This window comes from Rhineura floridana, chromosome 1, assembly GCF_030035675.1.
Source record: "Rhineura floridana isolate rRhiFlo1 chromosome 1, rRhiFlo1.hap2, whole genome shotgun sequence".
NCBI lineage: Eukaryota > Metazoa > Chordata > Lepidosauria > Squamata > Rhineuridae > Rhineura > Rhineura floridana.
Window position 1 is genome coordinate 171467590 of NC_084480.1, and position 13804 is coordinate 171481393.

A 13804-nucleotide genomic window follows, 5' to 3' on the forward strand; every position below is an offset into this window, starting at 1 on the left:
AAGGGAGCCTGAATGTAACTTTGTCATCACATCAGGGTTCCTTTTTGCACTATGCTTGAATCACTGTGCATATGTTCTGGTGTGCATTAGTACACATAAAAAAGATGCAAACTGAAAACTGTTGAAAACAATGCATTAATTTAAGAAATCCACCAAGTTAAATGGGGAGGCCGATGGAGCAGAAAATAGCAAACCCATGGAATCGTATGGGGTAAATTCACTCATATGCTGAATATTCTGCTACAAACTTAAATCTTGAACCTCTCTTTGTGTGTGCTCTGTTCCTTTCATTTCTTCTCCTCATTCATTACTTATCCATTATTTGGAGGTGTGTAAATATTTGTCCCAAATATTTGTAGCAGTTACTGTTAAAAGTATTTTTCAGCAGTTGATCCCCCAATCCTGTTCCTTGCTTTGGTAGAATCAATACGTACTCTTTGGCAAGTGAGACATAGACCTGCTCATACTAATGGGCTTTCTGAAGAGCCTTATCAAATTGGAGAAGGTTCCTTACCATTCTCAGGGTGCTCAATTTCCCCAATGCTGCCATCAGGTGTGGTGCGCTCATAGTGATCCTCCGGCAAAGCCAGTGGTCCAATGCGGGGCCCTGATGAAGATTTGCTGCTTGGTGTTTCTGACTCCTCAAGACCACTGTCATAGTAACTGTGTTGGGAGGGGTCCTGCAGATCTTGCGCTTGATTGGCTGCAGAGAATGTCACTCGGCGATGAGGTAACTGTGCAAAAAGCAAAAAAATAAATAAATCACAAAAATATATTCCTTAGGGATATTGTAAAATATTGTAGCTATAATGAATGGCAAGGAGAAATAACTTATCAATGAAATCTGAAAAACACTTCTCCATTAAGAGAGCCTACCTTGATCACATAGTGAGCTAGACCTTATTCAGTAGGTACCAACAGTAATAAAAGCAATTAGCTAATAGTTGCTAACGTCTTGTTGGTCTAACTATTAATGTAGTCAACTCCTATTTGATCATGGGCAGGCATCTCTTTAATAAACATAAGGCAGAGATTCATGATCTCTGCCTTCACAGACTTTGTGATGCTGGAGTGCACATCTGCCTTTTGAAAAGCAGGAGGTGCATGCCAAGATTTGCTGTATTTTTTAATTATTATTTTTTACGGATTTTTACCCCACCTTTCAGGGTACATACCCTTTTTCAAAGTGATTTACTTATACATAAGTGTCACAGTCATAGATGCATCTGATGAAAGGGACATAACTCCCCCAAAATGAATGTCACGGAGGGCATGGCTTGCCATCATGCACAATGGCTGCATAATTTAATCTCTCCCATCCCCTCAAGAGCCTTTTTGACTTATACTGACAGAATGTGGATGTGCTAACCCACTAAAATGGATGATCTTACAGATGAAATGCAACCAGCACCTGCTAGGAGACATCCGAAAAGCGCTAAATTAGATCTGCCTGAAATATTGTGTTTTGTAGAGCTGGAACTATCAAGTGTCAGCGAAACAGACATGTCGCAGGGTAGACTCCAATCAGGGAAAGGTGTGAAACTGACTAATAATATGTCAAATAATGGAGAGATTGCTCAGTACTTTAATGTACTGGGGATAAGGCTACTAGTCATGATGGCTATGCTCTGTTTCCATAGTTGGAGGCAGTATGCTCCCAAATACTAGCTGCTGGCAACTTCAAGAGAGGTGCTCTTTGCTCTCAAGTCCTGCTTGTGGGCTTCCATGGGCAACTGGTTGGCCACTATGTGAACAGGATGCTGGACTACATGGGCCACTGGCCTGATCTAGCAGGCTCTTATGTTCTTATGTTTTTTGCCTGAGCCACAAGGATTTGTGGCTCTGGTGTGTTCCTATGTATTGTTCAATCCAACTCTACAATCCTGGGCTCGCTCCTTAATCATGACTTCTAATTTTGCCCTGTTCCTCTGACTTTTGACTTGCTCCTTGTTTCTGACTCTTGCCCGTTCCTTGCCTCCATCTTTATCTTTTTCCTCATTTCTGATTCCTTCTTATTCCTGGGCTTTGATCCCTGGCTCAACTCCTTGATCTTAGTCCCCAGCTCATTGCAGACCTCTGCCTACAGCTCAGCCATGACACGTGGATGTGAACAAAAAAGGGAGGCAGCACAGTCCAGACATGAGGCTGTATCATCTCATCAAACAAGGTTGAGAGTGCCACCTGAAAAACAGTTGGGCCTGTATAATATTCTTATGTATAAATGGGCCCATGCACACATAGATCAGCTACTAGAAAGTCAGTCCTCAAAGTTGGGGCCCAGGCAGATGTATCAAAGTCTTAACAGAAAAGCAAACATGGGTTGCTACCCATCGCCCACAGGTGCCATGGTACCTGTGGAGGCCTTCAGTTGCACTCCCAGCAGGTTGCCCAGTCTCTGAGCTTTCATGTAAAAAAAAAAGTAAGCCTCTAGCCCTCCTAGAAAGAACGGTATGGAGCAAAACATACAGGTAACCCTCTAAGCAATTTATGTGAAATGAGGCAGCCTGGCTGCTCCTGCTTGTCAATGTTATTAGCAAATATTATGTCATTATTATTATGAGTGGAGTCACAGCTGTGATTTATAAGTGAGTTGTTTGGACACCAGCCAATAGCAATCACTGGGGTCCTAAAGAACTGCTGTTTTGCCTTCCCTTTCAGTGCATTTTTCCTGCTTCTGTCTTTTTCCCCTAGTCCTTGGAATCTCCATAGTTTGCCCTTTCCCCTAGCAATCAGGATCTTTCATGTGTTTGGTTTGCCTGAAATCAGGTAGTGCCTAGAAATTATGTTCTACAAATACTACAACACAAGTGTGGATTGATGTTAAAGAATCCCCCTCCCACAAAAGGCAAATGTGAAAACTTTGCAAAGAAGTATAGGCATGTGTTCTGCTTTGCAGGAGCTAAAGATCAGGGACTCATAAGAATTCACTACATAGCTAACTTATAGTACAGTGTTATATACTGTATGTCTACTCAGAAGTAAGTCTCTTTGTGTTTAATGGGACTTATTTCCAGGTAGGTGGGTACAGAATGGCAGCCTAGGCTTTGGTTTAAGGTCAACATTGGGGAAAAACAGGTTTCTTGCACTTTTAACAGTTTTATAGCAGGCAGAAATTCAACAGGTCTTTTCTAGTATAGAAATACAATAATGGGAAAAGCTTCACCATGAATACTGTTTAATTTTGTATTATGCCCTGCCTACCATGGCAGCCATATTGTGCTATGCCACACCCCCATGGCAGCCATTTTGCCACTGCTGCCCCCAGCACTCTCTCAAAATTTGAAATGTGACCCCTGGTCCAAAAAGGTTAGCAACCCCTGACCTAGAACATGGTTGAGTGAAACAGTAAAAAAATAAGAGACAGACATCCAGAGAGTTTCATAAGGGGTAGAGTGGACTTCTTGAAAATGCCTTCACATATATCACACAACCTTTCTGTACTCCGAATCTTTCCCATTAGTTAATCAAGAAATGTGAAGTCATAGGTTGTCCATATATGATGCCCCTTGGGAATTCAACCACTGACTCACTGTTTAATCCAAGTATTCATATTTGGCCAATATATTATTGCTCAAGAATGTGCCCTAGATCTTTTAATACTGTGATGTGCAGCAATAACTGCAAGCCACTGTGTCCCTCAAGGTCCTACCACTTGGAGCTAACCATCAGCACATCATTTTCTTTTCTGACTGGATATCAAAAGGGTCAATATCACTGAGCTTTGCTTTGCTTTTGTCTTTGGAGACATCCCCCAAGGTAGCAGGCTTTGGGACTTGGCAGTTCTGGATTTACCCATGTGCGTTCTTGGAGATGTCTGAACATTGTCTGTCAGACTGTTGATGCTGAGAGTACCAGCTCACCTCCATTTTGATTTCTCACACAATCACCTTGGCTCAAAAATCTCCATTTGTTTCTGGAAAGATTGGCTGGGAAGGTCTAACACGTTAGGACCTTGAATTTGCAATTTCTGTTGACACCCTAAATTGAAATAGAAAATCGACCAGCCTGTCTATGCACTGGACTGGGAACGTTTGGACTTTCTAGCGCTTCACCTTCCTCCACTTTCAAATTCAAAGGCAATACAGTAGGGCCCTGCTTTTTGGCATTCAGCTAATATGGCGGCTTTCAATTAGAGTAAGGCCCCACTCATACGGCGCTTGTTCCACTTTTACGGCACTTTTACTGACGGAGTTCCGCTTTTCAGCGGGTTTCGCTTTTAGGCGGGGGTCTGGAATGTAACCTGCCGTATGAGTGGGGCCCTACTGTATTATAGAGTCCTGAGTTATTGTGTAACCTCTCGATTAGTACTGTAACATGCCCACTCTAGTGTATAGCAGTTGAGAAGGATATTCAGTCCTTTGGTTCAACTGGAAATTGTCCCTCTAGTATCACCCAGTCTTTTGCATTATTTTCTAACACTGTAACTATCTTAGATTCCTGGAAGTGGGATTTTAGGGGAATAGCTGCAAGACTATTGGGTCCATTGTTTACAGTTACCTAACTGCACCCCTAAACTCAGCTTGGCTGACCCCTTGCACTCCATGAGAGCCCTTGATTTTTGGAGAGGTCTTGTTCAGATAAACTCAGCCTTACAGACTCCTGGAGCTCCTAGCTTTTCATTGCTGAACTTCGCACCCCTTCATCCAGTGATCCTTACCTGGTTAAGCCTTGTTGTGGCTGAGGAAAGCCTGCTCTTTCTGCCTCCCTTCTGAATTCACCCTGTTGCAAAGGTCCCTTGCTCTTGCTACCTGTGTTTTCAGACAGTTCATAAAAAAAAGATGTAACTACCTCTCAGTTTCCCCTCCCCCTCTCTCTTGCTAGTTTTCCAGCTTCCACACGTTTTTCTTTCCCCCTGAATGCTGAACTCCTTTGGCTTCCTACTGTTTCACTTCTCATTCAGTGCTGTCCTCCTTTGGGACAGCCTTTGATGATTAACCTGTTAATTGCCTTTTGTTTACTTTATCAGTAAAACTAATTTTCGTGAAAAGCTCTTACTCCAGTAAAAAAAGGTTTTGTTTTAAAAATTCCTGCAAAAAAAAATTTTTTTGTAGAGAAACAACCATCACGCTAGCATATTTTACAGTATCGTGCATCCAAAACAAGCACTGGGCTACACACAGTTCAAAGCAGGTTTGTAGAAGACATTCTCCTGGAGGTGTGGATGTATGATTTGGCCTGGCTCAAAGCTTATTATGCAGTTTCTTATTGATTTCTTTATATAAATTAGCCATTACTGGCATGTGGACACTGCCTGACAACATCTTGCGCTGTCAGCTGATCCCTTTAGGTTTGATTCAGGTTTGGTCCCTCCCTTTCTCAGAGCCTGGAAAGAGGCCTCAGCAACCAAAATGGAATCTCTGAGGACTCCATATGAGCTGGCTTGCAGTTGCCCCTATTTGCTCTGTAATAAGCCAGAATGACAACTGGGGATGGAAAAAATGTGCATCAAGGATGGCCACAGCGACTTTTAGCATGTTTTTTTTTAAAATGCTAGTCTGATTGTTCTCTCAAAAACTAAATTCTTTTGCAAGAATTTTTAAAGTTTGCATGTATTTTTGCTGTCTTTATGGACTGCTATCATCTCTATTGTTCTCTCCTCACAAGGACACTCCATGAACTTAGAGCAGGGATGGAGAACTGGATCTGGCTAGTGGGCCAGATCATTATCACACCCAGCTCTCATGGGACATGTTTGTCAGGTGGCCAGAGCACAATAACACAAGTTAATTTTTTGCCCTGCACGTGTCTTGCAGAGTGCTTTGCCCTTTTAAAAGTGATACCTTGTATGTACAGAGCTTTGAAAAGGGTCTTAGCAAGATCCAACTATCACCTGATTATTGGGTCTTACAATATAAAAACCCTTTGGCATTTCATATTTAAAATATGCAGCTATAAGAGGTCTTAGAATTTTGTCCCTCCACTGAAAGGGGACAAATGGTTCCATAAAAGTGTGGGGAACATTTGACCCAGTTTTAGATTAGTCCTGCAGATTATTTCTATAGCAACCATCCTTCTCATCTAAGAGAAAGAACAGCTTCTTCCTAGGCAGATTTCTTCCAAATTCTCCATGATGGAGTTAGAGAAGTAAGACCAGCACTTGCAGCCAGGACATCTGGTAGGATGGAAATGGAGACGTACCATCATTGTGCCCTCTGGCACTTCCCTTTTGCTGCTGTCAGCCTGCTCTGGAGGGTAGATGGGAGAGCCAGCGAACCATCTAGCCTGGGGAGAAGATTCTGCCCCCTTTGACCTGTACTTAAGCCAGGCTGCTGTGGCCCCTTTGAGAGCAGCAAATTAGTATTTACAGTACGAGTTAGCTTTATTTAGTTAGTTGTCTGTTAAGTTTGATTTTGTTCTAGATTATTTCTTTGTAATATTGAATTTACCCTGTGTTTATTGAAATGTTCCTTTCACATATAAATTCATAGATAAGTTTTGTATGGACTTTTTTTTTACAAGTCTATGAAACTTATAAAGTTTTTTTTAAAGAAAAAAGTCTCTATTTTTTTTGCCAGAATTGGATTCAATCTGAAGGCATGGCTACTTGTTCTGAGGGGATGAAGCTTGCTAACCTTCAGAATAGTAGCTCTCCCACAAGGACAGATTTTATCATTTGGGGGTGGGTAAAACAGAAATCACTTAACCTTCCCTAGTGCAATCAGTCTGAAAGCTGGTGACGTGAGAAAAGTGGCCCTGGGTTAAAGGGTAAAACAGGCTGGCAATGAGCAAGACAACTAACAGTACTGGACAACAAGTATTCAATGTAATGAAATTGCAGGGACCCTAAAACTGAAGAGAGGAGGATGAAACTTTGAAAAAGTAAAACTGGGAGAAAAAAACAAATGGAAATAAATAAAAAGCAACAAAAGCACACATGCTGCAGTGTGGAGTGAGGGGTCTCTAAGAGAACTTTGCACAAGCCTAAGGAAAAATAAGAGAGAACAAGCCAAAGTAGGTGTTGTTTGATGGAAAACAGAAAGGGATTAGAATAAAATGGAACAAATCACATGAAAAATCCTCTAACTGAATTGAGACAAAGTGGAATGACCCTATACTGCTCTACAGGTTTGCAAAATAACAACCAAACTAATGCAAACTGGAAAAAAGAAAAACAGCAGAATGAAATCAAATTGATTGAAGTATTGATTTTTAGTTGTTCATTAGGAAACAGAAAGGAATAGGGAAGGCTGCCAATAGTCCACGGCTCTTCTAAACACCCAGCTTTCTCAGACAGAACTCGCAGGAGAACAACAGCATTGTGAAAAACAAATGCTTTTTAGTTATTGCAACATACCTCCCCAAAATCATTGTAATTGGAGAGGCCTGGGAAAATAATTCACTGCAATGAAACCTAGACCTGTCTGTCAAAACAAAACATCCCCTCACCTCTCCACCCTTTCCCCACTCGAGCTCAGAGTGTTTTCCTACTTAGCTTGGTTTTGCTTTTCTTCCTGTATCAATATTTTTCTTAGGCTGGTGTCACACAGCATGATGTGTGAGCGAGTGAGGCAGGCGGGTGTGAAGTAGGGGTGAGCAGTGGTGAGTGAGGGGATGGGGGCAAGGGGGGAAAGTGAGGGGGCAGGTGTGAGCAAGTGAGTGGGGGCAAGTGAGTGGGGGCAAGCGAGGGGGCAAGTGGGGCAGGCACGAAGCAGGTGGGCAAGTGAATCACGCTGCAGCTGTAGGGCCATGGCGGGTGGCAGACATGGCAAGTGAGGGAGGGAGGTGGCAGCAGCCAGGCAGCTCAGGCAAGGCATGAGAAACCGTCAGGACAGGCTGGCGCAGCTTTTTCTGTGTGGCTCACCTTAGTTGGCCACCTCTGTCCTCTGCTTCCCTCCTGCTTGCAGGAGAAGGGCTAAAGGAGAGTAGGAGGCTTAGTGACCTGTGGCGATTGAGGGGGGTGAGAAGAGGAGGCTTGGCAACCGGTAAGGGGGAAAGGAGGTTTGGCCAGGTCTAAGGGGTGGGGGAGTTTGGTAAGGCCTGGGAGCAGTGGAGGGCTTGGCAAGGGGGTTTGGTGTTCCGAAGATTATGTTGCAGGGTGGTGAGTGAAGCCCCTATTTTTTTTAATGTAGTGTTTGCTTTATATTAAATGGCAAAATACAGTGGTTTGGGGACACCGAGTGGTAGTCCTTCACCCAAAGTGGGAGCCTTTATAGAGTCTTTATACAGCCTTCCCAAGGAAGCAGGAAGTCATCTGGACCTTAAAAAGGGAGGCCCTACCTCCTCTGGAGACTACTACAAGAGCCTGCCTCCTGGCCCTAGAACAGAGACCCATCCCTCCTCCCCTCAAGATGAACAAATGTACCATGCACCTATATTACAAGGATTTTGGAACTCAGGGAGCATTTTGTTACTATTCACATAGGACCCAAAGAAAGAAACACCAATTCATTTAAACTTGATAGTGGAGCACAAGTATACTGGATCCCTGAGAAAGAATATAAGAAAATAGCCCAGGACAATTAATATAGCTTGTACCAATGAAATTGTGGGACATGAGGGTCACTCTGGTGATATAAAAGTATAGTATCAAATGCAAATAACAAAGAAATATGTGAGCCCCTTTGTAAATATACCATGTATACAAGTGTTGGAACTGAAATCTGGTGTCATGTTGTATCTCACTCCAAACAAACCCTGAGCTGTAGCCAATGTTTGTTCTTGGCTTACCACTTGTGGTTTATTTGGGGGAGACCAACTTTGATAAAGAACAACAAAAATATTCCAAAATGTACAGTTCCACATGTGAGACTCACGTCCTCCCTTGGGCTAGTCACAAACTCTAACCTAACTTACCTCATAAGGCTGTTGTAAGAAACAGGAAGTATAAAATTTAATTGCTTTTTAATATGTTCTTAAACCTTTTTTTAAATGTTTTTAATCTTAGATGTTTTGAAAGCTTTTTTTAAGTAACGTTTTTGAAGATGTTTTGTTTTAATGTGTTTTAAAGTTTGTTTTTATGATGTTTTAATGTTTTTAGTGCTTTTGTTTGCCGCCCTGAGCTCCTGCTGGGAGGAAGGGTGGGATATAAATCTAATAATAATAATAATAATAATAATAATGATAATAATAATGATAATAAAAATGGCTGAAATGGAACTTAGTGCTTATATCATAGGTATCAAATGTTGGTTCTTTTAACCAGAGTGATGTTTCTTTATATTATAAAGGGCCAACTTTTTCTGCCCCCCTCGCAGATTAGTATAGCTACAATGCTTTTACCAATCTTAATCTGATCTGATTATGTATGTTTACTTAGCTGTATAAGTCTCACTTATGTTCATCTGACCTTACTCCCGGGTTGGCATGCACAGATACAACAAACCCTTCTGCCCCTTCCTTAAAAGAAAGCCAAGACAGCAATCCTAACCTATGTCACAGGGTTTTGTAAGATAAAAATACGTTGTGTGTGTGGGATGGAGGAATCATGCATGCTACCAAGGTGGGATAAAAATACAATTAATCAGATTATTTTAAAGACTTATATCTCAACTTCCTTAGGCAGCTAACAGTATGTTAACAATCCTATTCATGTTTACTTGGAAGTCCTCTTTGCAAAGTTTTCACATTTTGCATTTGTCATGATGGGAGATCCTTTAACACCCACCCACACTTATTGTGCAGTTTATTTGCAGAAAAATTTTAAGGATTACCTGATCTCAGATGAACCCACCACAGGAAATATGCATCTTGATTGCTAGGAAAAAAGGAGGGGCAAAGGAAGATGAGAGGAAATAGGAAATCTTAAGTACAGAGATCCCAAGGATTACAAAATGAGACTTGATAATATGCAAATATATCTATTCAGTTAATTAGTTAAAAGACAGATGATTAATCAATTACAATTCTTTTGGCTGTGGGCAAGCCTAGTGATTAAATAAGAAACATATAAAGTCTCATGGAGACTAGTCAGGTTTGTCTAGAAAAAAATATAAAATGTAATTAAGAATAAATAGGTGTGTGTGAAAATCTCACCCTTGAGGGAGGCAAGGAAGAAGAGAAGGATCACAGTAGACTATTACTCGTTTATAGGGTTGTGTGAACTTTGCTTCGAGGACCAATTCAGGCTTTGTATCAAGCCCCTTTTTGGTTTGGATTGCTTTGAGGATGGCCTTTACTCACCCTGGACTCTGAATCTGAAGCAATATTTGAAAAATGAAGCTTTGATCCTCCTTTGGCTTGCACTGGGAAACCAAAACCGCCATAACTTTTCCCCCACACAGGTGCATGTAACTGACAGACATAGCAGCATTCAAAGAGGGGATTAAACCTTGCCAAATTTTAGACAGGTAGATCCAGGTTTCCCCCCCTGTTTTTCTATATATATAGAATCTCCTAACTATTACCGAGCAATCAAGGAGAGCTACCCATTGCTGGCAAACTCTGAACATCTTGCTAGAGCCATCAGCAGGCCTCCTGTTATAGCATTTTGCCAACCTCCTAATTTGCGCAGACTGTTGGTGAGAGCTGTGCTTAAGCCACCTATCACCAATCCAGGGTCTCCTCCTTGTCACTCCAAACGCTGTATCACCTGTGTGTACCTCAGGGAGACAGCCACTTTTACAAGCACTAGGACAGGCAAGACATATTACATCAAACAGAACATCACCTGCAGGTCCTGCAATATAGTTTACATCATCGAGTGCAAAAGACCAGGATGTCATATCCAATATGTAGGAAAGACCACAACTGATCTACGCACGCGCTTCAGGAACCACAAGTCGGCAATTTTGACAAAAAAAGTGGAGCAACCGGACTTCCGGGAAGGGTGACTTAGCCTGTGCCTGCTTTTGAGACGGGCTCCTGCCTCAAAAGAAGCTTATTCAGATATATCAGTCAGTTTTTTCTTTTTTTTTTGACTGATTAAACTTCTCCCGGGTAGGGAGAAACGAAGAGATTAACCTCAAAGCCTATTTTTGTTGGGACGACCAGATCTCATTAATTTATGGGACGAGGTCCAGCCGACGAAGGTGGGACGGATTTTCAACAGCAAGCTCTATCTGTTAAAGCGAACGTTCATCTTATCTTCTAAGAGAGAACGCACTAACAGGCAAGCACCCTTCTTTCTATATTTTTCTTTTACTTGACTTAAATTGTTGCTGTTTAAAAGAGATTTGCCAGATTGATCGGTTTTTGACATCTCACTGGGGAGCCATAACTTCTCTCTGCTACGCACTAATTAATAGCTTATCTCTGTTTTTGTTGCAAAAAGCTGTCCTGGATTTGCATTCTAAAGATATACACAGAAGAGGGATTTCTATTCCAGATTTTTATTTTGAAAAATATTATACTGTTTTGAGACTACTCTCTTTTTGGTCTATTTTATTTTGACGAATCTGTTTCTTGACGATTGCCATTAATTGTTTCGATCCTGGGAAATTGCATTTTGTTTACTTAACTATGGAGAGATAAGGCTGTCTGCTCTGTTTATACTGTGATGTCACCAAGTTTGGAGTATTAACCCAATTGTTGCTGAAATAAGAAGTGGTTTTCCTATATTTTTCTTTTAAAATGGCAATTAAGAAAGTGGCTGAGAATCTGGAAATAACTATGTTTCAGAAAATAATGGATGAGATTGAGATAACGAAAATTGAATTGAGTAAAATGAAGCAGGAGATTAAAGATATAAGGGTCCCTGTGAGAGAGGTGACCCTGGAAGGGGTCCCTGTGAGAGAGGTGACCCCGGAGATTGGAACAGGGGTCCCTGTGAGAGAGGTGACCCTGGAGACTGGAACAGGGGTCCCTGTGAGAGAGGAGATCCCGGAGATTGGAACAAACGTGGAACAGGAACAAGATTTGGAGTCTATGGACTTTAGTGTTATCTCTGAAGAAATTAATGAAGATTCTAGAGATAAAGTTATTAATGGCATGGATAATCTTCTGGACTGGAATGATGTGATGGAGCCCAATATAGAGAAAATCTATGGAATTAACTGCAGCCATGTGACAATGGAAAAACTTTTAAGAGATGACCCAGTGTATTTTGAAAAAAAGAACAGAGATATGATTTTACAGCAGTATTTCAGCAACCTATTCAGAATGGATGGCAAGAAAATATTTGGGATAGAGGTAATTCCCATCAGACTCTTACTATATGACTATGGCTTTGACAGCAAGATTATTATGGAATACTGATAATGGAAGATTGGATATTGAAATTACTGGACTTAACAAGACTACTGAAGATGGAAGACGGAAAATGGAATTAATAGAGATAATAGAACAATGGCTACTGAAATTACTGAACCTAACAGATTCTGATGTGATGGATTAATTGAAATGTTTATTTTGACTATGGTTATGACAATAAGATTATCATAATTAGTAATGAGATGGATTAATCGATATGCTTATCTGGAAAAAAAAATTGATAGATATATTTCTTAAAGAATTGAAACCTCTCTTTGACTTTTTGTGGAAAGAATAAAGTAATGTATATGAGATTTGATGATTAAGTAAGATAATTACTGGAGGAAAGTGATTTTATAATATGACTTAAGAGACAGGATTGTTATATATTATAGACTTATAACTGATTTGATCTTTGACAAATGGGAAGTCAATATTTTACTCTTTATTTTTTATTTTTGTTTTTTTTTTCTTTTTTTCTTTTTGTTTGACTGTTTTTGATTTTGTTTTTTGTCTTTGAATGTTTTATGATTTTGTCTTGTATGTTTTGTGAAAATCTGAATAAAAATTATTGAAAAAAAAAAAAAAAAAAAAGTGGAGCAACCGGTTGCAACGCATTTTAACATCGAGGGTCACAGTCTGTTGGACTTTTCCATTACAGCGATAGAGATGCCAGCAGATCCAGCAGCATTGACCAAAAGGGAGAACTTTTGGATTTACTCTCTGGACACATTGGCACCACATGGCCTGAACCTGGAGGACAGTACCACCACTACTTAGCTTCTGCAAATGAAGCCCCTCTGAGCATTCCATCCTCAAAGCTCTATAACTGCCACCTTGGTAACAGCATTTGTATGTTAGCAGCTGATGAAGGCGGAAGCTAAAACGTTTTGTTAATATAATAAAAACCTCTGTTTGGTTAATCACAATTAACCACCTCCTCTGCCTAAATGGCTCGAAATTTGACAGGTCAAAAGGTTTCTTTACCTGTATTACCAAACGAGGGGCCAGTGTGGTAGATTACATCCTGGTCTCTTCGCAAATGCTAGACCTGGTGAATGAGCTTTCCATCGGTGACAGACCTGACAGCGACCACCTACCATTGATTTTGAAATTATATAACCCTAATATACAGCAAATTCAAAATAACAGAATACTGGACCTAGACTCTTTTCAGCACCCGAGTCGCTTAAGATGGACGCCGCGTGTGCTAGAAGAGGTCAAACAAATCCTAATGTCACCAAGGTTGATTGAGTTGTGCCATAAAGCCTCTCTCTCGTTAAACGATAGTGGAGATCTATTTGAGCAGATTATTACACGGCTCCAATCGGCAGTCACTAGATCGAAATCCCATACTACTAGTGCTCGTCCAGGCTCTAAGCCCTGGTTCGACAAAAGCTGCCTAGCCAAAAAGAAACAAATCTGTTTCCAAACACAATTCACTAGACTCCACTTTTCGGAAGTAGCCATCTCTAAACTACAAAAACTAAAAAGAGAATATAACAATCTTTTAAAGTTTAAAAAATCACTATATATTACCTCGATTTGGCAACACCTTGGTAGGGTGGCTTTACAAGGGAACCATGGGGAATTTTGGAATTTAATTCATACCAATCTATTCAATAGACCACCGCTTTCAATCCCCCCAATATTACCAGAAGCGTGGGTATCCCATTTT

General features: G+C 40.8%; 1 protein-coding gene across 6 annotated transcripts in view; it reads right to left on the reverse strand.

Moving 5' to 3' along the window:
• Window positions 1-13804, reverse strand: part of PCDH1 (protocadherin 1) — a 163941-nt gene that overhangs the window by 44448 nt on the left and 105689 nt on the right. For all 6 annotated transcript variants that reach the window (XM_061585739.1, XM_061585712.1, XM_061585704.1 and 3 more), the window contains exon 4: window positions 515-734. In XM_061585739.1, the coding sequence (XP_061441723.1) occupies window positions 515-734 (220 nt within the window). The remainder of the gene's footprint in view (window positions 1-514; window positions 735-13804) is intronic.